This window comes from Osmerus mordax, chromosome 23 (assembly GCF_038355195.1).
Source record: "Osmerus mordax isolate fOsmMor3 chromosome 23, fOsmMor3.pri, whole genome shotgun sequence".
NCBI classification, from domain to species: Eukaryota; Metazoa; Chordata; class Actinopteri; order Osmeriformes; family Osmeridae; genus Osmerus; species Osmerus mordax.
Window position 1 is genome coordinate 10,259,894 of NC_090072.1, and position 26,104 is coordinate 10,285,997.

The following is a 26,104-nucleotide window of genomic DNA, read 5'->3' on the forward strand; positions in this document are numbered from 1 at the left end:
GCCCAATAAGGGTGGTGTCGTCCGCAAACTTCAGGAGTTTGACGGACGGATGACTGGAGGTGCAACTGTTGGTGTACAGGGAGAAGAGCAGAGGAGAAAGGACGCAGCCCTGAGGTGATCCGGTGCTGATGGACCGGGAGTCAGAGACTTGTGTTCCCAGCTTAACGCACTGCTTCCTGTCAGACAGGAAGTCTGTGATCCACCTGCAGGTGGAATCAGGCACGTTCAGCTGGGAGAGCTTGTCCTGAAGCAGGGCGGGGATGATGGTATTGAAGGCAGAGCTGAAGTCCACAAACAGGATCCTGGCATAGGATGCTGGGGAGTCCAGGTGCTGTAGGGTGAAGTGGAGGGCCATGTTAACTGCATCGTCCACAGACCTGTTGGCTCTGTAGGCAAACTGCAGGGGGTCCAGTAGAGGGTCAGTGATGGATTTAAGGTGTGCCAGCACCAGGCGCTCGAAAGACTTCATTACCACAGAGGTCAGGGCGACGGGTCTGTAGTCATTATGTCCTGTTGGCCTTGGCTTTTTGGGCACAGGGATGATGGTGGAGGACTTGAGACAGGCTGGCACATGGCATGTCTCAAGGGAGGTGTTAAAGATGTAGGTAAACACCGGAGACAGCTGGTCAGCGCAGTGCTTGAGGGTGGCTGGAGAGACAGAGTCCGGCCCAGCTGCTTTGCGGGCATTCTGCCTCTTGAAAAGTCTGTTAACTTCACCCTCCTGAATGGAGAGAGTCGTCACTGTAGAGGGGGGGAGGTGGGAGGCCTCCTGGGTGGGAAGGGGTAGTTCAAGACTGTCCAATTGTCTTTCAAATCTGCAGTAGAACTCATTCAGGTCGTTGGCCAGGCGGGAGTCGTTAGTGGAGTGGGGGGCTCTGGGCTTGTAGTTGGTAATTTGCCTGAGCCCTCTCCAGACAGAAGCAGAGTCGTTTGCAGAGAATTGGTGTTTTAGTCTCTGAGTACAGTCGTTTAGCCTCCCTCACCGGCTTGCTAAACCTGTTCGACTCCTTGAAACTGTCTTTGTCCCCACTCCTAAACGCGGCCTCTTTCTCTGACCTCAACCTTCTGAGTTTAGCTGTAAACCAGGGTTTGTCGTTGTTGTAGCTTACCCTGGTGCGTGTTGGTATACAGCAGTCCTCACAGAAGCTGATGCATGATGTCACAGCCTCTGTGAGCTCATCCAGACTATTGGTAGCAGTTGTGAACATGTCCCAGTCAGTGCAGTCCAAGCATGCCCGCAGATCCTCCATAGCTTCACTGGTCCACTGTTTTGATGTCCTCACAGCAGGCTTACAGCGCTTTAGCTTCTGCCTGTATGCAGGAATCAGGTGGACCATGGCGTGGTCAGAGTGACCCAGTGCTGCTCGGGGGACCGCATGGTATGCTTTGCTGATTGTAGAGTAGCAGTGATCCAAGGTGTTTCCTTCTCTGGTAGGGCATTTGATGAATTGTCTATATTTTGGGAGTTCTTGAGTGAGATTGCCTTTGTTAAAGTCGCCTAGCACAATAACCAAGGAATCCGGATTTTCATGCTCCACACTCAGTATCTGGCTGGCGAGCACACGTTGAGCCTCGTTGGCGCTAGCCTGCGGAGGCATGTAGACGCCAACCAGAATGAATGATGCAAACTCTCGTGGCGAGTAAAAAGATCTACAGTTAATACAAAATGATTCCAGATCAGGAGAACAGTGCTGCAGAATCACTGTCACATCTTCACACCAGCCACTGTTAATGTAAAAACAAATACCACCGCCTTTCGTTTTGCCAGAGAGCACAGGGTTACGATCCGCTCTCAGCAGTTTGAAACCTGCTAGCTGTAGCGCAGAGTCTGGGATCAGTTCACTCAGCCATGTCTCCGTAAAGCACAAAACGGAAGATGAATGAAAGTCTCTGTTTTTCCACACCAGTAGCTGAAGTTCATCCAGTTTGTTGCTCAGTGAACGCACGTTGGAGAGAAATATCCCCGGTAACGCTGTGCGTGCCCCACGCCGACGGAGTCGCACCAGCTCGTTTGCCTCTCCTACGGCGCTTCGCTGCTAGGACAAAGCCGAGGGTGGCTTTGACTATAATTCCCACTAATTCCGCTGCTGGAAGCAGAAAAGTGGGAAATAAATCCACAGGAGTTGTAGTCCTGATGTTTAGAAGTACTTCTCTAGTTAGAGAACCCCGGAAATCTTGGCATGAGGTTGATTGACTTTCTCTTCTGTTTTCTGAAAAATGAGAAGTGAAGCGACTTGACACACCATCCAAATGTCCAAATTACACAAAAGGACAAACGACAAAATGTACGTTGTGTAAGTTGGTTTGAAAGAAAGGACTGTAACGGCAAGTGTAGTTAATAATTTTATTTTGTTGTAAGTTGGTATCTCTGATATAATTCTGCATTTGCTGCAGCGTGAACTATAGATGAATATAGCCTACACTTTTGTAGCCCACCCACCCAATATCGCCACCAGCCATCACTGGTCATTTTAATCTCACAGTAGGCAGGACAAATAAAATGTGATGAAACTCAAACAAATGTAAGAATTTGAACATTTATATGGATACAGGAAACACAGGACACTTTTTGCAATACAGCAAGAAATGGGCAGATGTAATTGCGATGTTTGAATCGCAATTCCAGCTAAAATACTGCCAAGTTGACAGCGTTGTTAGAATCATCTTGTTTCAAAGGGGTTTCTTTACTAATGAAACTAGTTCACAGTGCCCGTGATCAAAGTGATTAAGTTGTCTGTGAAACACTCAAATACAGGTTACTTGAACTATAGTGTACAGTGCCCGTGATCAAATTGGTGGCACGCACACACACGGATTCCTGGAATTATAGATGGGGCACAGTGCCCGCAATGATGTTGGTGACACACAGATTTCTGGAACTATAGTGCTGTGGCCACTGCACTTGAATTAAATTCAAGTTCATTTCAAATTCAAGTTAATTCAAGTAAACTTCAATTAAATTGTCTTACCAGCACAACAGAAGTCATTACATGCACAATGGGTGAGCCAATTGTCATAATTGTAGGCCTAATTCGCCGTACAGCGCTTGTACATTTGCAATGAGCTGGCAGTTTTGACATCAGTAAACACATTCACTTATGCAACAATTCACTGATCTATATATCTGAAAGTAAATCCACTTCATATTGTCTTCTGTTTACTAGCCAGCCCCTTTGAAAGCAGCTGAATATCGATTGTAGCCTAAACGCGAATTCACTTCAAAATAAGATACAGAATTTCCATATTTTCCTTGCTTTTGTTTCATTTAATTACGATTGCCTTTGTTTATTGCATTAGTTCAATCGTGGTAGGCTACTTAGGCAGTTTTGACATCAGTTAACACATTTATGTAACAAAATTAACTGATACTGAAAGTATATCCACTTTATATTGTTTTGTTAACTAGCCAGCCCCTTTTGAAAGCAGCTGAATATCAGTTGGAGCCTAAACGCAAATTCGCTTTAAAATAACAAAACAGAATTTCTATTTTCATATAGGCTACGCTTAGTTTCATTTAATTGCGAATGCTTATGACAATCCTGCCAAATTCACCTCCAAACGCTTAAAGATCCTGTAAAGTAAATTCCATTTTTTGCTTCTAAGTACATTATATACGTGTGATATGAGTTCCTGAAAGCATGTGCAAAGCGCTAAAACTTTGTCACACTGAAATGTGGAGTAAAGTTATTGATAATGAAACGAAAAATAGGTGGATAGATTTTGTGAAGAGCCACGCTCATGGAAAGCTTCGGATAAACTCCAACAGCTGCCTCTGCACTGACCATTTCACGGCGGACAGTTTTAACATGGACCAGAGACAGACGGGGTTCATCAACACACGGCTTCTCTTGCAGCGCGGAGCCGTACCGAGCATCGCCCCTCCGGCCGTTCATCCTCCGGTCGCACCTGGATCATCCACCGCCGCCAGCAGTTCATCACTCAGTTCTGTGTGCTTGTTATAATTATACTAGATAGCATTTCCAGAGGTATCTCTGCAATGAGTTTGTGTAAACCGCTAAATTGATATTAGGCTACTCGGTGTAGAATTATGGTATTTTGGTGAAATGTTAGCTAATGTGTTAGAAGTAGCCTAGTTGGAGAGCTCTCTGTCTGCTGTCTCTGGTGTCCATTTTTACTGTTACAGCTCAGGGGAACATTTCATTTATATGCATCTGTATGTTTCACTCATTGAACAAATAAATTCAAATTGTATATGGTTTTGTTCGGCTTGACATAGCGTCCATTATCTGGGTCGGAGGTAGGCACTAGACAGCGAGGGGCGGAGCTTCAGCTCCTTCAGGCGACACGCCCCCCAGTCTCAAGCAGAGCAGACTGCTGATTTTTTCACGATTTCAAAGCCTAATTAAACATACTTGTCGGTGTTATTTTTTCATTCGAATTTGGATGGGTAGTTAATAACACATTATTCTGTGGTGTGGCGAACTTAAAGCTCGTTTCCAAGTCCACTTTACAGGATCTTTAAATAAAGCATACCCAAACTAAATTGAAAGCTGTTCTTGAACAATTTGGAGGACATGCATGGTGGTGGTCTCTTTTGAAAGGTGACACTCGGATGTTCTTTTCCCCTGTTGCTTATCCAAACAACGTCAGTCCTGGCACTGCACTCCGTTGGGTTATAAAGAGGACGTATGCAGAATATGAACTTTGTAGAATGTCCGATTCTTTAGATGTGTGGGAAACTACACCGATTGTAATTTTACACACACAGATTTGTCATTAATAGAGACATTAATCTTAAAAACATGTATTGCCTGTTTCTTGTTTTCAGTGTTGTGTATCTGTAAATAGGTAACTTCACTGAGTGCATAATGGTAAACAAAACTATATGTATTACAGGAACTTCTGCCCAAGGATGTCAAACATGGCTGGATAGAGCGGGTCTTCAGCAAATGTGGGAATGTGGTTTATGTCAGCATCCCAAAATACAAGACCTCTGGACAGTCGAAAGGTTTTGCTTTTGTCGAGTTTGAAACAGAAGAGCAAGCACAGAAGGCTATAGAGGTAACATTACATCCGTTTTATCAATTAGTAGTTAATGTATCAATACTAAAATATGCAGTAAATCTTTATAATGTAAATGTTCCGTCTACAAGTCTCTTATTAATATATGAAACCTCATCCTCAAATAGATGCTAAATAATCCTCCTGAAGATGCTCCCAGGAAACCTGGAATCTTTCCCAAAACCAAGAATGGAAAGCAAATCCCCCTTGAACACACTGAAAATGTCACACAAGGTTAGTGTAGTGTGGAATAGAAGTTGAGTACATAAAACTGGAAGTAGATGCAAATCTACTTCCAGGGGGAGTTTGTGCGTGTATGTGTTCTGCAGAGAAGGGAGAGGCGTTGGTCACGGTTTGGAATGAAAGGGAGAAAACGGGACAGAGTACCACGGTGGATATCGCTGTTTTTTTATTTATTTTTTGACAATGTAGTTAAGGCGGCAGGCGTGTTGCTTAGGCGGCCGCCTTAGTTGCAAAGTGCTGCGGGAAACCCTGATTTCTATATCTTTATATAACATATCTTTACTTGTCTCATTCTATTTCACTCTGTTGCAGGTGAAGCAGAGCAAACAAATAAGTTGTCTGTGTTTAGTGCTAAGGTTGAAGCAAAGACATCAGTTAAGGTCAATGAACAGGAAATGGTGACTAGTGGGAAGATGATAAATGATGAGGAAATGGCCAGCAGACAAAGGCTCCCTGCACAAATTATGGAAAAAAAGAGACGGCGCTCGCAATCATCAGGAAGTTTGGAGAGCCAAGTCCAGGACGACCTGCCATCAAAGATCAGGAGGACAATGAAAGAGGAGTCTCAGTGGGAAAGAGAGGAGGTAGACGAGAAGGGTAAAGAATTTATTACGTTGAGCCTTACCATAGGGTATGATTTAGTGAACAACAAATACTATGAGCTGGTGACAAACGAAAAATCTGAGCGCTGCTGAGCCTCCCCACAATGAGAAGGCTAAGCAAGGGCACCCCTGGCTTACCTAACAAATAGACATGACTAACCTAGAAAGGGAACTGAAAATATCAAAATGTCACCACCTCATCCTCATAGGAATTTCAGTTTTAAAGTGCATTCCGACTAACACCAAGTGCCCTGCTGTGGATGTGCTCTGGAGTCCTCTCCACTAAACGCCAGAACCGTGTTCAATCATCATTTGGTCTGCGATGGAAGGTCACACATGTTCCAGTCAAGTCCACTAAGTAGAAAGGGAGGAAAAAAGCAACCCAGTCCACAAGTTCCACAAACATTTGTGACTTGGTTTTAATATAGTGTAGTTACTGTCAACTGTGCTTGTCTAATTAGTTATTTTAATGTAGTAATATTTTTCCCAGATGTAATCAATACTTTTTGCTAACTTATATTATGCAGTACAACAATAATTAGCACATTTCTGATAATGTACTGTTTTATTTCAGCTATTTTAGCTTCATATCACAATATGGTGCATTTTCCTTAAGTTCAATGAAAAATTGTTTTATATGAAATAACCACATGGAGAGGCCAATTTATTTTATGTACTCAACAAATAAAAAATACTTATTTTAGATTTTTCAAATTTAAGGCTCAAAATTGCGGCCATTTTGCTTGCGTATGCTCCCGAAATTGAATCTGTGCTAGGGTTGCAAAATTCCGGGAATATTCAAAGTTGCAAACTTTCCACGGGACTTAACGGGAATATACCGGAATTAACAGGAATAAACTGAAAAATTTGGGGTAATTTAACTGTATTTACCTTGTCATAAGCAGACATGCATGCAAACATTTATAATGCAACTGTTGTGTATACATTTACATACATCCTACTCTCACTGCTGTAAACATTTTGTCTACTGTATACAAATAAACTTGGTATTAAAATGAACATGGCATGTTCAGTTTACCAAGTAATCAATATGCTAGGTAATAGGTAACAGACCCCCCCACCCAACGCAAAACATCGTCAAAATAGTCTCAATCGTTTGTGCTGCTATCATTTTTTAGATATTAAAGAATGTTTTATAGGTCATACTGAGGTCACTCAGCCCCCCCACATATTCCGAATGAACCCAAAATAGTCTCAATCGTTTGTGCTTCGTTTGTGCCGTTAAAAAATTTTTTTGTGCTGAAGTGGTGTTTTTTATATTAGACATTTAATTATGGCCGATGACGTCACCAGCCCCCCACTTGCTCCAAACGGATTGTAAATAGTCGCAATCGTTTGTGCTGATTTGTGCTGTCAAAAGAAATATTTGTGCTATTATAGTTTTCAAAGATATTACCGTTTTATTTTTCACACGTCACTCAGCCTCCCGTCAACATTCAAACTTTATTTTGCGTTTGTGCTGTTCAAATAATTGATTGTTCTAGGCCTACTTGTTGCTGTAAGATAGCCAATGCTACCTGCCTGGTTATCTGCTCATGAGCTTAATATTGCAAGGTATAGATCAAACATTATTTATTATATTCAGAACATTTCAAACAGTATAGAAATAATAAAGTAATCAATATCTTTAATGTTTGTTAACTGATCAATGGTTGAAGGACAGACCTCTTCACCAGCTAATGTTCTGTTCAAAAAGTATTGTCCTGTAGGCCTACTTGAATAAACGACACACACAGCTGTCTGCCAAAAGAAAGATATGTATTTTCCCATCTTTCCTACTCCTTACAGGAGTGCAAATAACTGTTGTGGCGCAACATTTATTTCTCTACAAAATGCTCGCTTATTGCACAGTAGAATGTGCCTGCTGTGAGCTGATGCAGTGACCGGTCTACCGTTCTATCCAACGTTACACAACCAATTAAACTTCATCTTCAGATTCTTAACTTGAATGCAGATTTGAGATATTAGCTGCCCGTCACTCGCTTTGCAAGACACCCGAGCGAGACACGAGTGTAGATGACGTCAGTTGAATAATCACTCACGAATCATCCCCCCTCACACACGTTGGCCAACTCTGGCAGACTCGCTCCCTCCTCGTTTTTCAACTTGTCAAATTGGAGGTTGCACATGTGAGTAGTTGTAAAATAAAAAAAATAAAAAAAAGTCTCAATGGTCGTAAAATGCGATCTAGCAGTCTAGAACCCTGAAATGGTCGCAATTTCAAGCCCTGCAACTGATTATTCTGTATATTTTAAATAAGTATGCATACTTATTATTTATGGAGATTGTTTGGATTAAAAAGCATACATTTGTTGCTGCTCATTTACACTTCAAAATACTAATGAAGTGTAGACGGAAACAGGGTTGTCTTCTCATTTCCCTTAGGCAATAGAAGGCTATGTAGCAGCCTCACATAGTTGAAACAGTTGCATCAAAATGAAGAAATAGGGCAAACCTGTGTAAAAATGGCCCCAATCTCCATGACTTAAACTTCCCCTTAGGGTTTTCACTTCTGAGGATATTTTTGAGCATTTACTCATTTTGCATTAATAAAGAACCCCCTTTGAAAAATTCTAACAACGTTGTCAATGGCAGTATTTCAGCTGCGAATCGATTCAAACGGTACCATATGAAAATATGCTCCCAAAAACTTAAATAAGCTTGAAATGTATTTTGGGAAAACTGGTTAATATAACAAGTTGACTGGAAGCAATCAATAAATGTTAGTAACTGCGTCCCTGCCCGAAGACTCAGGGTCATGTGACCGGCTATCCGCGTTGTAAGTAGGGAAAACCGCCTTGCGCTTCTAGTGCTTGTAGTATTATTGAATGGCATCGAGATTGCTCTACGGGTAGCTGGACAACTATCTTTGAACAACTAGCTAACACTTTTGGTAACAGCGAGAAAACAATGTAGCGCGTTATGTATGCTCACCTGGAAACACCGGCTGCGTAGTGCAGCGCTTCATGCCAGGGGAGCTAACTAGAAAAAGAACGAAGCCATATCAAGCTACGGTTGCTACATTGGAGACATTTTCACTCTGGGTGGTGGCGTTTTTGTTGTTTAGCTAGTCTAGTCGTTTTGCAGTGCTACCAGTCAGTCATAGAGTGGTAGTACACTGGTTATACAGACAGTACCGCCCGGAAGCGGTCTGGAATGGTACTAGCCAGCTAGCTAACAAAAGGCTGAAAAATATCATCAAAAAGTCAGACCCAGCGGATGTAGCCAGCTATTGTTCTTGCAATACCCCCCTGAGCTGTATTTTTTTGTCAGCTGTAGCTAGCTATGCAGGTAGCAAAATTACTTCAACCTTGTTCACTGGGTTGGTCTCCATTGAATTACAGCTTGTATTTAATGTACATTATTAACGCATGCGTCGTGTGAGGTCGTAACATCCTTACGTTTCTGACTGGATAACTAGTTTCACTTTTCGCCACAGAAACTTAAAACACACCAATTAATAAATGTATATGAGAGAGAATATAGGTTATGCCTTGCCAAATGGCCTGCCATGTTATATCTGAGATATCTATACCAACATCTGCATGATTGTTTGTGTTGTCAGTAGTAGTTGTTTCGGTTCATCACTTAAAACCAAGGGTGTTTGATCATTGCAGAATTGTTGCCTAAATTTATCATTAAGTGAATGGTAAATGTAGGCTTTTGTGATTTAAATCTCACCTTTTTATTGTAAAACGTATAGGTTGTGTTCAACAATGTGCAGTGACTGACCTAGTGCTGCAAAGGCTTATTATCATCTTTCTTTATTCTCAGATATGGTAGTCAAAAGTGATAAAGAGGAAAAGAGGGAAGACTCTTTGTTAAAAACCAAAAGGAAAAGGAAAAAGAAAAATAAGGAGAGACTGAAGATGGGAGATGAGGTAGCACCGCTCAGAGTTATTTCCAAGTAAGTAAACCGACCAACAGCACAGGTGTGTCCAATTAGGTTGTATAAATATTGTATTAAAATATTTTGCATCTTATGTAAAGTAGTACTAATACTATAAGATGTAAATGAGAAGACTGTTTTCCACATCCTTAATATATTTGAGCTAAACTATTATGGGAGATGCTGCGCAGAGGATGTAAAAGCTGATTTAGCCTCACCTTACAACTGATTGAAGAAACATGTTCTAAATTCTGCTTTGCCAGTTAGCCATTGACTTTATCCTTCGACATGAGTATAAATGAGTAAATGCAGACATTGTGTAAAATGCAAAAAAATAAATAATGCTAATCCATGTTCATTAATAATTTCGATTCATCCTATATTGGCTGACAGGTACATTTTTATTATGTATTTGAAGTTTGCGGATTAGGCTTTTCCTTTTCAGTTGAAAAAATTCAGTTAAGGTGTTTGACAACACATGCGCAGCATTCAGCAAACGCGCTGCAAATACACACATTTTATTGTAAAGTAGCCTACTATCTTATCTTCTCATTAGACGTGGACTGTTACCGACATAAACCTTAGGTAACTGCAGGGTAATAGTAGAGTATTTTGTTCGTAATTCTGCTGGAGCTTGGCCGTCTTTACCTACTTAGTAGCAGTGGTATTTACCCAATAACACATTATAATTTACCATATATATCTCCAGTAGTTACCAACTTACTACCAGCGGTATTTAAATAGTAATATTTATAAGTTTCCAGGTAAATACTAAGTTTTTGTAGTTAAGGCGGCAGGCGTGTGTTGCTTAGGCGGCCGCCTCAACTGAAAAGTGCTGCGGGAATGCGTTAGACTTGAAAGCCCTGCCTGTCAGTGGTCTTAATGTTATGTATTACTAACTCAAAAAATACAAAACACTCAGCAACCCAGGTATGCTACATGGTTACAAACTGGAACAAATAGGGGGCTGAAACATTTTGGAAAATACTTAATCACAAAGGAACAAGATCAGAAAGAACAGTAGTAACAATCAAAGACTGACAAGGGGAGCAAACCTAAATGGTCATAGCAATGACAATGATAATAATCGGGGATGATAATAATTGGGGATATGTATAGTTTAGTGGTAGTTTGCCAGCAGATAGACAGATAACAAAGAAGACATCACAGGTTCAAGTCACCCTCTTTGTTGCGTTGGATAGAAACGGCAGTAGCAAGCCTATTTTTGTGAAGTGTACAAACGGCCAGCTGAGGAAATAACCTTTTAACAACCCTCTATTTTGTATTTAACTATTTGCTTTTTCTTCATCCATCTATCCCTCGCTCGCGTGTTGTCTGTATTAAGGCATGACTGGCTTTCACTTAAGCAGGAGTATCTGACCTTGCAAAAACAGAGTATGTCAACATTAAAGAAATGCATGACCGAGATCCACCAGAGGGGGGGTCGACAACAAATGGAGGCAAACGGCGTTCTCCAGAAGGATCAGACATGTATGTTCCGAGGCTGACGATCTCTCTTTTTCTTTACATTGTATGCAACAACTAGATTTGTGTCTAGGCTAAATCATCTCAAGATAAATTTAGAACCTAGAATTAAGAAATGTTGTAATGTTTTGTCTTTGTCCTGTAGTTGATGAGAGTGAAAAAGCTGTTAAGGACAAACCAAAGGGGCCTCTCTTCGAGTCTGGAGTCATTGTGAAGATAACACACACAATGCCTTTACCTGGGAGAAAGTGTATAAAGGTATAATGACAATGTGACGACCGAAAATCCTTAATACACATAATATAATAGGTGTATTATATTAATAATGTTATAATATACATGTATTTCTATATACAGACGTGCCCAAATTTCTTGGTACCCCTCTACAAAAAAACAAGAATGTACAATTTCCTCTGAAATAACTTGAAACTGGTAATTGCCATCCACCATTGTTTATTCCATATTTGATAGAAATCGGTCTTTGCTTTTACTTTCCAACATAATATTGTTAATGATCAACAACAACAAAAATTGCATGGACAAAATTGATGGGATGACATAAAACCTTGTGCAACTAAATATTAGGTTATGGGAACCTAATATTTAGTTGCACAAGGTTTTATGTAGCTCTCAATTAGACTTCTACACTTGTTAACACCAGATGCACCGAGCAGGGGTCATTTGACCCCATCAAAGACAATAATTGTTTTTATCGTTGCACTCGATTAAATTCCAGGACCCTGCTTTCTTTAATTTTCCTAGATGTGTATTTGTACATTTTCTAAATCACACTGGGAAAAGCTAATTCATAACTGTTAAGCTCATGTTGCGGTTTAATTGCTGCCAGCTGCACATTCCACAATTTTTATCCCTGCAATTCACTTTTTATTAACAGATATTCCCTTGCACAAGTCTGCCATTCAGGCACTGATGATGTAGCCTAAATCAGGTGCGTGTGTGTGTGTATGTATATACAGTTAGGTCCATAAGTATTTGGACTTTGACACAATTTTCATCATTTTGGCTCTGTATACCACCACAAAAAGGGGGGGGGGGCCCACATATAAAATGTATTGTAATTCCTACACCGTTCAACTGATTTGGATGTAAATACCCTGAAATTAAAGCTGAAAGTCTGCACGTAAAGCACATCTTGATTGTTTCATTTCAATCCATTGTGGTGGTATACAGAGCCAAAATGATGAAAATTGTGTCAATGTCCAAATACTTATGGACCTAACTGTATGTATATATATATATATATGTGTGTATAGTTTATATACAGTCCTAGCCTATGTACAAAATGATGACAACAATGTAACTAATGCAGGTCACGTGAAATTATCCAAAGACTCGTACCCGGCAGACAGTGGTGTAGTGGTAAAAATAGAGGTGGGTAAACTATGAATTTATTTATTTACAGGGTCGTCAAGCACCCCCCCCTCCCCCGAGACGAGCTTTCACGTCTGTTTCCACCACCCCCCCCCCACGCATTGACCGTGAGACACGCATTTCAGCCCCTTCACAGAGGCTTGAGAACCCTGTTTATTTATTCATTTTTACGTTTCATTAGGCCTATTTGGATGGAACCGGTAAGGTTGGCTTGTATCTGCATCATCGTATTTAAATGCCTTTTGTCCCTGTCTTAATGCGATGTTGTGCAAACCAAAACAACGTTTACAAAAGTGAATTGATCTTACTCTACTTGAGGCCTTTTGCGGGCATCTGTGGGAGTGGGAGCACTCGATGGTCTCTTCAAAAATCGCCTGATATCCATGGCTAATTAATCCATTCCGAACAGGTAGACCAATCCACAACGTGTATGTGTGTACTTCGTGGATCCTGATTGGTGTCGGCGCCGCAACGCATTGATTGGAGGGTCAAAGACCATACAGCTCAGATGAAATGATTTAGACTACAGCGTTTATATATTAAACAATATGAAATTTAGTCTTTGGTGTTTTAAAATTACACCAAATTTATTTCGGATTATTCCAACGGCAGAATACGAGGCGCAGGGAACTTACATGTGCGTAAATGCGCATAAACGCTATTTAGAGGTGGATAAACGCAATTTCTGCAATTTAGAGGTGGATAAACGCTATTTCCGAATTTCGGGAGGTGCGTAAATGGCGTTTACGTACATTTAGCCCCCACTACATCCCTGCCGGCAGATGAACGAATCGTTCACCTCCCAACCGTGTCTTCGGATCAATGTTTCGTTCTTCTGCCAACTGAGTCTTTGGATCAATGTTTCGTTCTTCTGCCAACCGAGTCTTCGTATCAATGATTCGTTCCTCTGCCAGGTACTAGTCTTTGGATCATTTTTCACGTGACCTGCATAGGCTCAGTACTGAGCCTATGCAGCTAGAGGAAACAAATGAGGTAGCTAGAGGAAACAAATGATTCTTTCATTTTGACTGGGTCTTTGGGTATGAGTCTTTGGATCTGACTGATAGTTTGCAACTATTTTGCTAATGGTAGCTAAACCTTTTACGAATATAATAAGGTAGGCCTAATTAAAGGAGATTAGGCTACAGCATTGGCGTGGGCTGTTAGGATCATTGGGTTCACAATAGTGTAACCGATTGTTCTTTGTAGGCTTATGTATAATAATTGGAGACACGGATAAACTACAGGACTCCTTGATGCGGCCGGCCACACTTTGTCTCCACTATCTTCGCACACAACTTCATTCTTTTTAATCAAATTACCTCTTTTCTCCTACCCTGCCAAATATAATAACAGGCCATGCAATAAAATAGCTTACAATAGCAATGTCGAGAGGTATAAATGAGTCAATTAGTATTTTACTACTGCTTTGATCTGGCTTCAGTGAATCCCCATACTCTGTACAAACAGTGCACAAAAGTAGCAATAGGCTAAATTAAATTTATTCTTGAGCTGTAATGTAACAATACAAATCAAAAGGATAGTTGTAGTAGATAAATCAAGTAGGCGTCCTATCAAATGCAACTTTCGTTTTAAACATGCGCTACTACTCTTGCGTAACCCGCCATACACACTTGTAACTGGAGTCCCAATGTGACAGGAGCCTACATAAAACCACAATAGACATTGTACAAGTCATCAAGCTGCTTGATTTTGCCATTTTTACCTTTACCATGCTTATGTAAATTTTTCATTCTGATCTCCTCAGACAACTCTCGCTTTTGCTTTCTCTGGTTCATGTTCAGTGCAGTGACCACAAAGATGCCAAACGGCACAGTAACTACTTTCTTCCATTTAAAGCTACGTCTACATTAATCCAGACATATTTGAAAAATGCGTTTGTTTCAAAACGCTCTCCATTCCCACTAGCGTTTTCAAGCGTATTCCAAACATTGCTCATCCTGAAGGACTCATAATCATTTTGTCGATTCCAATATGTATTGATGGTATTCAATGACACAAGTCTGTGTTCTAGCAAGAGTGGTCTGGAGTCACAGAGGTCTGATAATATCAGCTTTAATGCAGCAGTTGGAAATCAACAAGTACAGAGCTCTGGGGTTGTCTACGTTTCCCTACCCGCAACAGAGTTTGGGTTGGTTCACGAAGTCCAACTGGCTATCTGTCCCTGCCCCAGCATATATTATACAGTGCAATTAAAACAGAAAGATGAAAAGAGGGTTGAGCTTGTTCTCTCGTGCATCAGGGAGTTGTTCTTGCCGACGCATCCCACCTGCTCGGGTGCCGTCTCAGCCCGGTTTCAAGGTTGCTTCTGAAATGGAGAGATTAAGACACAAAGTACAGCCTGTTTCCCACACCCTGTGTGAAACACAATGTTTAAGCCTGAGCACACTTCTAAGTTCATAAGACATAACTTTAATAAGCACAATACATAACTTTAATAAGCACAATACATAACTTTAAGACATGCATCCTTTATAAATTCATAGGAACATTGTTCCTGTTGCTATATTCAGTGCTTGTGATGCATTCGGTGATTAAGATGCCACATATTAAAAACTGGAATTATAGATAGTGCCGTGCCTGTGAAGCAGCTGGTGATGACAGTTCAAGAATTGTACTGTAATGTATTATACATTCTTTAATCCACACTGAAACATCTTAAAAAGTTTGTGTCTGTACTGCGCATGAGTAAAATGTAAGACACAAACTGGCGGAGCCAAAACAGCGATACGTCGTTTTCAAATGTATACACTTGCAATGCGGACGGAAGGCCAACACGGAGAGAGAAAGATGCGTTTTAAAATGAAAACGTATTTGTGTGGACAAGGTCTAAATAGGCTGAATAACTGATTGCAAGATTGGAGACGTGTGATACTAATTAAAGAAACATTGGTTTGGTAAATCACAATCTAATTATTTATTAGCTTTTCTAAGGGGTACCAAACAAATGTGTCCAGGCCATTTTACAATATCTTTGTAGAATGAGCTTTAATGAATCTCTTTTCAGTTGGTTTTATTCTGACATACCAAAGGCATGCAAGTATACATGATGCAATAGCTTTCAATGTACCGTATTTCTTTGAATAAATGCCTCCCTCGAATAAATGCTGCACCAAAAATGAACGTTGTGTAATGAACGCCGCCCTCGAATAAACGCCGCACAAAACAAATCTGAAAACGGTTATTTAATTGGTTAAATTCAACCCCAGTATTCATTACACGTGTAGGGCCTACATAACTTTCTGTTTGAAAGCTAATGTGTATGAACATTTAGGCATGCTGCTTCAGATTTCTACACAATGTAGAACATCTGTATTTGAGACAGTACTACCAACGCACATCTAATTGATAGCCAATGAGAAAGGGAGTTGCCGCACTCATAGACAAAGAATAGACAAGGAGGTCAGCGGTTAATTTGTCACAATGCCATCAACAAAGTTGTCTATGGCTGCACTGCAGCTACAATTCACGAGATCACCCTTACTAACTAAACGCGCCCTTGAATAAACGCTGCACCAAAAATGAACGTTGTTTAAAAAACGCTGCAGCATTTATTCGAAGAAATACGGTAATCACTTTTCAGGAGGAATTAAGAATTATCTAAATGAGCTGTAAGGGTACCAACAAATTGTGATTGTCAACATATGCTTGGAAATACGTTTAATTTGTGTATATGCTAGACACAATTAATTCCGACAATTATTGTGCAGGAGGTACTCTCAGAAGTTTCACCTGTGGTTTATGTGGATATCGTGGAGGGAGATGCTGAGGGTCATGTCCGCTTCAAGTCTCCAGAAGATGCCAAGGCTATAATCAACGCAAATGCAGAGCTCCAAAAAAAGCACAACTGGGAACTGGCAATCCTTTCTGGTATTAAATCTTCTTGTTCTTTTTAAATACATCTTTATATACCTCAAATGTATCATTCAATTTCAGTCATTTTCCATGTGTTTCAATGATGGACTGCCATGATAACTCACAAATAAGAACCTGGCTCACGCTCCACACTGTTTACTTTGAAACCAGCTTTAAATTCTGACTGAAAGCCACCACGGGTGAATTTTATGATGGTAAATGGCTCACTGTCATGCTACAGTACATGTGTATGGCCCCCACACACATTAATTTACCTCCGCTTTGTCCTTCTAATGTTTCTCCTTGGCAAACTGTAGGTCACATGGACATTTCATTTATAAAAAGGCATTTTATAGTGTAAAAGCGATGGACAGCTTACCTGTCTTTGAAGCGTAATTGATTGAATGCTAACCATGTTGTCTGTTGCTGTGTATCTATAGACAGCAGTGTGACTGAGCCTGACTAGCATGCAACGCAGTAATGCATTATTTTGAAGACTAGAAGCTAAATGGCAAAATCTTAGTTGTAAATGTAACTATTAGTCTAGCATAATCATTTGCCTTAAATACTTTATTTGATGCTTGTTGTCACCTGTCTTCCCAAATTATCTGACTCCACAGTGTTATGTGGACTTTTTAAAGCAGGTGTGTTTAATACAGAACTAGAATCTGAAAACAAAATGCAAAAAATGTGCATTAGAATTTTGGGTGTGTCTGGAAGTGTGCGTGACATGATGACGTAGCTGACACGGATTGTTTTTGTTAGTCTATCCAGCTTAACCCATTATTTTATTTATTTGAGAGTGGGGACTGCAGAGGATCTTTTGACAAAATGGCAAACTGTCATTCAACTGACATTCTCAAGAACTCTTTGGGATGAGAAGACTACATCAAACTTGAGAACACACATGCAATGTAGTGATATAGCAGCAGTTTCTTACACAACTTACGAATTATGTTGGTTGTGTCAACAATCTAGCCTTACATACTCCAGAAGCCGAAGTGCCACACAGCACTTTTAAGATGTTTAGGTAATTTGTATGTTGTGAAAGAAACCGCTGCTCTATAACTCCATAACATCAAACATGAGAACACACATGCAGTCATCTCATCCTGAAAGTCAGTTTTGGAATGGCAGTTTGCCATATGTGTCAGAACCAGCCCACTAAAAGGTCCACTCAGGCCTAATGGATGACTTTGCAAAAGTTTGAAAATTGCAGGAAGGTCATCCATTCCAATTTTCCAAAGAATGCACTGCTATTTCTGATTTGTCCAGTCTGTGCAGGTTAGTCAGAGGCATGGCTATACGTTGCTGGTGTGCAGTGAGATACTCACCTCGTCTTAAAAGAGATGTCTAGTGCTGTCAGTTACACACGTTAACGGCGTTAACGCAAACCCATTTTAACAGCGTTCATTTTTTTATCGCAATATTAACGTTCTTTTTTGCCTAGCAAACTTTGTAGTTTCACATGATGTTGCAACGACTACTGACGTTCGAAAAACTACAACAGCGCACCGGATCTAGCTAGACCGGAAACAAAACAACAGGCACGCCGCACACACTTGTTTGGGCTTGCAAGCCGGCTAAAGAGTAGTAGGCTAACGTTACGTTTAGAGTGGATAGCGAGCGCAAGATGCCGAAATGGATGCCAATTAGATTCTGAATGGAAAGGTTACTTTTAAAAAGTTGCCAAATGGTTCCATTGATCTGTGTGTTGATCTGTGTGTTTTGTCGTTGTGAACTGAGCTATCATCGCAGCACGTCCAGTCTGAAATACCACTTGATGGCCAAGCACACAGCTGATGCGATTTCTCCGCCCCCTCGTCAAAGCCAGGCAATGTTGTTTTCAATTTAAAAAAAAACATTTGCACTAACTAAGCAATCCAATCCACTTTTCACTTTGAGTAAACAATGACATTAATGCGATAAAATATCTTAATCGTTTGACAGCACTAAAAACAACATCTTTATTCCGGACAAGGAATCGGTGTACTTTACAACATATTCAGAGATCCAACTTGGATCTGTTTCTCTTCTACCTTGGGGGAATGTGTATCACAGCTCTTTGCCTCGGATGTCCAGGCAGTATCAGTTGGGTCGGCAGAGAACCGGTGTGAGCAAAACCATATATGCCAACCCAATGTATGTATTTATTCTTGATAAAATGTTTTACTTTTACCCAATCCCATTGTCCATACTCACAGACTTTTGAAGCGCTTTCTCTGTGAGGTCTTAGGGCTGTCCCACTGTCAAATCGTTAAATGCACGAGGGCTCTCTCGCAGACTTTCCCTGCGGGAATTGCCAGTGCACAAATCACAGCGTTGTGACATGAAAACACGGGGTTACCAATAGAAGCCCGTAAGTGAGAGAAAAGTCCTGGCAAACTGCCTCATGAGAGTAGAAAGAAGAAGAACGGTAAACGAGTTTGGAAGAGCCTGACGTAAACATGGTTGAAGAAAAATAAAAGATAACATCTAAGTTTACACACCAGTGTTGTAGTGAAGACCACCTAAACCGGAACCAAGTCATGACCAAGACCGGAGTGTATCGATACCGAGACGAGACCAAGACTTTGAGGGGTCGAGACAGTCAAGACCAAGGCAGGGTGAGACCGGGTCAAAACCAAATCACTCAAAACACACAAGCAGTAGGGTTTCACTAGGTAAAAAGTTTGATTTGATCTGTAACTGTGTATTTGAACTCAAAATCAGCACTCTTAAAGTAGTGCCGTGTGATTATGGCCAGGCAAAGCAGACTATTTAATGTTTGTTTTTTGTTTTTCATAGAAATGAAGGCGCATTAGTACTCGGTCTCTGCTTTCACATCTCTCTCACCCAAGTGAATGAGCGCGGTACTACGGCATTTAACTTAACTTTATTTAGTTGGGAGAGGTATGCAGCTGACATTATTTAACATTGACTTAACTTTATATTCATCATTAGCTACATAGCTTTATGTGGCCTGGCTCGTCATTGTTGATCACAAACAAAAGCTGGCAAGCAACTGAAACTTACATAGGTAACTAATACTCGCTAAATCTCTTTGGGTAAAGGGGGAAGAGAGGCAGATTGCAGGTAGCTTTATTAGGTAGATTGTAGTCCTAGTCTCAGCCGTCTCAGATTTTTTGCAGAATTTACACACTGCTGTGTGTTTTTTTTTGGATGCTATTGTAAACTCTTTGTGGTTCAGGTAATCAAATCTAACTATACCTGTTTTGGCCTATATCTTCAGACAGCTACTGTTTAACCTATCTCCCCCATTCACTTTTGGGTGTGGGGAGGGGTGATGGGTAATTTCAAATCAGAAACGAGAAGTATTGTTTGCATTTGAAGCATCATGTTTTACATCCAATAACAGTAATGAAAATAAATAAAATAATGCACAGGCAATTTAGTGATATTCCCGTAGTTGTGGTCTTGACCGGTCTTGAAATAAAATCCAGAGTCATTTTTGTCTGTGACCGAGACAAGGCCGAGTACGTTTACATTTAGTCATTTAGCAGACGCTCTTATCCAGAGCGACTTATAATAAGTACAGGGACATTCTCCCTGAGGCAAGTAGGGTGAAGTGCCTTGCCCAAGGACACAACGTCATTTTGCACGGCCGGGAATCAAACCAACAACCTTCTGATTAATAGCCCGCTCAGCCATCTGACCCCACTAGGTACAAATGCGGTCTCCTTCAAAAAGTGGTCTCAAGACCAACACCGGTCTCGAGTACTACAACACTGTTAAAACACAAAGCGCACAGATGGTTCATATAGCCATAACTGTGGGTAGTTTGTCCTATGATGATAAATTGCAAATATTCTGTCATCAAATGTGATCAAACATGACAATTTTGCAGATAATCTTCTTGTAACGTCCCACTGAACACTGAAGTTGGCTCAAAATTGCAGCCATTTATGTTGTATATGCTCCTGAAATTTAATCTGTGCACCTCAAAATATATTTGGGAATGTAACAGACTACTTGTAAATAATTCACTGGACAGGTTCAAGTGGACACTGCACCTTTTAAGGGTGGTCCACGGTTTTATCCAACATTACAAAACCAATTAAACTTCCTCTTTAGATTCTTAACGTTGAGGCAGATTTTTGATTTGGTTAATATTAGCCCCTTTGAGAGACAAGTTTAGATGCCGTAAAATTGATGGCACACACACAGATTCCTGGAATTACAGATAGGGCACAGTGCCCACGATGATGTCAGTGACACACACAGATGTCTGGAATTATAGATGGTGCAGTGCTCGTGATGCAGCTGGTGATGACAGTTCTTCTCAATGGCTTTGGTAAGTGACTATTCAAGAAAACGACCAAGAAAACGACCAAGGAGGCCAAAGTGGTATGAATAGTGCCCATGTCTGCAATGCACCTGGTGATTTATAGTGTTGTAGCACATTTGCAATGTGCAGGCAGTTTTGACATCAGTAAACATTCATTTATGTAACAAACCAATTAACCGCCACAGTTTAAATACAGTTTTGCTGCTCTAATAATTTGGGAATTATACTTTAAAAAGTTAAATTATCAATGCAGAGTTGCGGTGAAAAGAAAGTTCAAAGATAAAGATAAGACAGATGCGTGTCAGATGGCTGAGCGGTTAGAGAATTGGGCTACTAATCCGAAGGTTGCTGGTTCGACTCTTGCCGTGCGAAAGACGTGTCCTTGGGCAAGGCACTTCACCCTACTTGCCTCGGGGGGAATGTCCCTGTACTTTAAGTCGCTCTGGATAAGAGCGTCTGCTAAGTGACTAAATGTAAATGTTTTATTTTATATATTTTTTTAGGGGTTGTTTACTTTTCATGTTAACTTTGAATCCCAACATGCCCCGCATTGCACAAAACTAAGAATTAAAAAACAGCAGTGACCGCCATGGCTAGCGGAGGACAAGAATAACTGGAAAGACCTTGCGCTTCTTTTCAATCGTTTGTATGGGAGCATTTTGGCTTCCCTGTCAAAAATGAAAACGGAAAAAGGGTGGGAGACAAAACAGTTTGACAAAAGTGTGTAGGCACTGTAACAAAAGGAAATCGTATGAATGTGGAAAAACATCAAGCATGGCCACACATTTAAAGCGTCCTCACCCTGGTGTTTTAGTGACGGGAGCAAAAAAGACACTACAACTTCTCACCGTGGCATTTAAGCAGCCCTTTGCCGCCGAATCAGACCGGGCTAAAGCCATCACCAAATCTATTGGGATGTTTATCGCTGCAGACATGAGGCCATATTCTGTTGTGGAAAAAAGGCTTTAAATATGGTGCTGGTGCTTGAGCCACGCTACAAAATCTCCTCACGCATCCACTTCAGTATGAAGATTGTACCAGATCTTTATGAACAGGAAAAGAGACAAATTATTATGTGAAATAAAAAGTAAAAAAATACATTGGACGAAATTAAACACATTGGGTAGGCTAGCCATGATAAAAACGACACACATGGAGAAATATTGTATATTAACTTGGATATCAACTTTGAACCGGAATCCTATAGGATACGGTGCGCCACCACACAATACAAACAAAAAATAGCCGATTACGCTACATGGCTACTGGTAAAAAAAAATTATAAGCCACAACTGCATTAGCCCTACGCATTTTTATTCAGGAAAATTAGCATATAAACATGTTCAGGGGAGAGTCGATTTACGAACAGGCCGACGTAGAAAAGACTTTGCAGAAACTGAGGTTGCTGCGAGGTACTGCTTAGCTAGGACACAAAGCCAAATGAAATGAAGAGACTCGCAGCAGAACGCAGGGTCTCGTAGCCTAGCTTTTTTGATTATGTTCATTTCTAACATCACAACTATTAGAATTCACAACACGACGGTTTTTCATTAAAAAAACTTTTTTTAATTAAAACAGAGTGGGTTGCAGAGTGGAAGCTAGAGAGGCCCAATAGTAATATCCCAATCACCACAGATAATGCTAAGAACCAAGTTAATGTAGTGATTGACGCTGGACAGAGCCCACAGATGGTTTGCTTTGCACATGATCAATTTAGCATCCCAAAGGGGAATCTCAGTGAACCAGATGGACCACTTCCTTGGAAGGATCCGGAAGGTGGTTTCCTTTTTCTACCGAAGCACAACAGCCGCTCATGTGCTTAAGACCAAGCAAGAAAATGCTACAGCGACCGACCCACAAACTCATACATGATGTCACAACTCGATGGAACTCCACCTATGAAATGTTTTAGCGCTATCATGAGCAGCTGGCAGCTGTATACTCTGCACTGACAGACAAGACTCCCTTTGATGCTGACGTGAAAGTGGCAGAGGATGTTCTCCAGCTACTCAAACCCCTCAAAACAGTTTTACTTATTTATATGATGTGGACACTATTTTCCTATTTCCTATTTTATTTAAATACTGGAAGGGTCCTTGTGTAAAGTGTTAATAAATAATAAATTAATTATATATGTACACTTTTATTTAACAACTGAGTATTTAAGATTTTATCAACATTTTATTGAAATATTCCTTGAAATATTGAAAAGTTCCTTGTGATGAGTGATAATAAAAAAATGCAAGGAAAAGTCAGGACCTGTCAGGACCTCGCCAGCTCTCCACTGGTGTCCCACAGGGCTCCGTCCTTGGACCCCTCCTCTTCTCTCTGTACACCACCTCACTTGGACCAATCATCACCTCCCATGGCTTCTCCTACCACTGCTACGCTGACGACACGCAGCTGTACCTGTCGTTCCCCCCGACCGATCCGGGGATCTCAGATAGGATTGAGGCCTGCCTCACAGACATCTCCGCCTGGATGACCGAGCACCACCTCCAGCTGAACCTCGCCAAAACAGAACTTCTCATCATCCCGGCTAAACCCTCCATCTCCCACGATCTCTCAATCACCCTGGGATCTGCGACGGTGACCCCTTCATCCTCTGCCAGGAACCTTGGGGTTACCATGGACGACGAGCTCTCCCTCATGGCCCACATTGCTGCGGTCTCCCGGTCGTGTAGATTCACCCTCTACAACATCCGGAAGATCAGGAGATACTTGTCTGAGCACTCCACCCAGCTGCTAGTCCAAGCACTTGTCCTCTCCAAGTTGGACTATTGCTGCTCGCTGGTCTCCCAGCATGTGCAACCCGCCCTCTTCAGAGGATTCAGAACGCAGCGGCCCGCCTGGTCTACAATCTACCCAGACGCTCCCATGTTACCCCGCTCCTCATCTCTCTCCACTGGCTACCTATCATGGCCCGTATCAGATTCAAGACCCTGGTATTGACCTTCCGAGCAGTGAACGGGACTGCACCCGTCTACATCAAGTCTCTCCTGCAGCCTTACACCCCCACCCGTCACCTACGGTCTTCTTCAGACAACCGCCTGGTGGTCCCACCGCTCAAGACCGCCCGGTCCCAACACAAGCTCTTCTCCTGTCTGGCCCCCCAGTGGTGGAATCAACTCCCCACCTCCATCAGAGATACTGACTGTCTCTCCACCTTCAAGAAAAGGCTCAAGACGCACTTGTTCCGGGAGTACAACGGTACTTAGGAATGGTTCGCTTGACCCAATGTTAGTTTCCTCAAGGATCACAATGACTCTTGCTTAGAGACTTGTTGCTCTTGTGGTTAGTGGTAACTGTTTTAACATTTTTGTTCTCGCTGTGATATATTGTTTTTATTACTGTTGCTTGCTTTTTTTCCACAGGTACACTTGCACTTATAGCGGTTCATGTTGTTTAATTGTAACTTGTTTAACTACATGCTCTTATGGTTCTTCCCTTTGGCACTTACTTTGGTTGTTCACAATGTGTGCTTCATGTTTTGGCTACTTGCGATGTTTTTTTGGCTATCTTGTTGTTATGATCAGTGACCTATGCACTTTGTAAAGCTCTCTCTTGGAAGTCGCTTTGGATAAAAGCGTCTGCTAAATGAATAAATGTAAATGTAAAAGTCAAATGTGCCTTTATTTCAGATTTAAAGAAATATTTTGATCCGTGACTTACACACCGTGATATGAACCGTGAGTTTTGTGATCCATTGCTCCTCTAGTCAGCACTGTTTACCTGGCCATAATGGTTAAAAAAGCTAATTTGCTTCTAAATAACAGTAGGCTATAAGGTACCCAAAAACGTATTTGTGATTTTGCCAGTTAAAAGGTTGTTCAGCAAGTGATGATGCCTAAAGCAATGAAAATCAAATCCCTGTTGTCTTTCTAGGCTAAACAGTTGTGACTTTGTGTAATCGAGAGCCATTAGTCTACACAGCAACAATTGTAGATAATAACCTTCCAGCTACACCTACTGAAATAAACCATCCACTGTAAATATAGTATTTTTCTTAGTTGGTCAGTATTTCATCAGTAAAAGTCTTGGATTTTCTGTATCGCACTGAGATAAATGATATTGTTCTTGTCTTATGACTGTTATATCCTTATCATTTCGGCTCGCGAAAGCTAGCTTAGTGCGACGAAGAGAGCAAGCCAAACTGGCGGTGATTTATTTTTTCATAATTTTATGTCGAAATGCTTATCCAAACAACGTCAATCGTGGCATTGCACTCCGTTGGATTATGAAAAGGACACCTGCAAAATATGAATTTTGCAGATTGCCCGGTTCTTGAGATCATGGGAAACTAAACCCATTCTAATTTGTACACACACACACACAGATTCCTGGCATTATTAAAGAGATTTTGATGGAAGCCCAGACATGAAAGTTTAATTATGGAATTCATGGATTACAGGGGACCATGAACAAAGATACTGGCAGAAAATCTTGGTGGACCGCCAAGTCAAGTTGAACAGACCAAGGGAAAAGAAAAGGGGCACAGAGAAGGTAATGTTTGTCTTTTTAAAATGTATGTTCCAACAATAACTATTATGATGTGTCTCCTTTCTTAAGTCTCTTTTCTCCTTTTGTTTCTAGCTGATTTCCAAAGCAGAGAAGATAATCATTGCCAGGGCTAAGGAGGCTAGTAAGCACATACGCTTCCTGGAGGATTGATAGTGGCATGATAATTGGCTATGGGGATCTACATGTATTTTCTTCTGCATTTGGCACTCATTTAGTTGATTGGTTGATAGCCTTGTTTAAAAATTTGTTTTAATCCAAGACAGTTCCCCTAAACTAGGTTTGCTAATAACGTTGTTTAAGCGTTGTTGTGTAGATGCAATTATAGATGGAACATAAACAAATTCAAACCATCATCTTGTGGAATATGTGCCATGTGCACAAAAGGTGAATTTGAATACATTTACATGCCGCTGTTAATTCTTCATTACATTTTACAGACATTTTTTCTTGAACATCATGAAATAAAGACTTAATTTGGGTAATGTGTTTTTTTTATAACATCTATGGGTCTTTAGAGTACTATAGTACAGCACTTTAACACTGATTTGAAAAATCATCAAAATGGGGTTTACATTTACATTTAGTCATTTTTTTATGACTAAGGTTAAGTATTATTGATAGAAACTAGTGCACATGATGCAGTCGGTGCTTAAGATGTCAGTGAGACACGTACAGATTGCTGGAACTATAGATAGTGCACAGTGCCTTTGATGAAGTCAGTGACACATATATTCCTGAAATTATAGATCGAGCACAGTTCCCGTG

The 26,104-nt window shown here is 40.9% G+C and overlaps 1 protein-coding gene across 1 annotated transcript in view; it reads left to right on the top strand.

Moving 5' to 3' along the window:
• Nucleotides 1-25,817, top strand: part of larp7 (La ribonucleoprotein 7, transcriptional regulator) — a 41,382-nt gene extending 15,565 nt beyond the window's left edge. The window contains exons 5-13 of the mRNA XM_067261190.1: nucleotides 4,858-5,022; nucleotides 5,151-5,256; nucleotides 5,578-5,862; nucleotides 9,663-9,795; nucleotides 11,123-11,268; nucleotides 11,408-11,520; nucleotides 16,386-16,545; nucleotides 25,230-25,321; nucleotides 25,412-25,817. Coding sequence (XP_067117291.1) covers nucleotides 4,858-5,022; nucleotides 5,151-5,256; nucleotides 5,578-5,862; nucleotides 9,663-9,795; nucleotides 11,123-11,268; nucleotides 11,408-11,520; nucleotides 16,386-16,545; nucleotides 25,230-25,321; nucleotides 25,412-25,489 — 1,278 coding nt within the window. The 3' untranslated portion in view covers nucleotides 25,490-25,817. The remainder of the gene's footprint in view (nucleotides 1-4,857; nucleotides 5,023-5,150; nucleotides 5,257-5,577; nucleotides 5,863-9,662; nucleotides 9,796-11,122; nucleotides 11,269-11,407; nucleotides 11,521-16,385; nucleotides 16,546-25,229; nucleotides 25,322-25,411) is intronic.
• The last annotated feature ends 287 nt before the right edge of the window (nucleotides 25,818-26,104 follow it).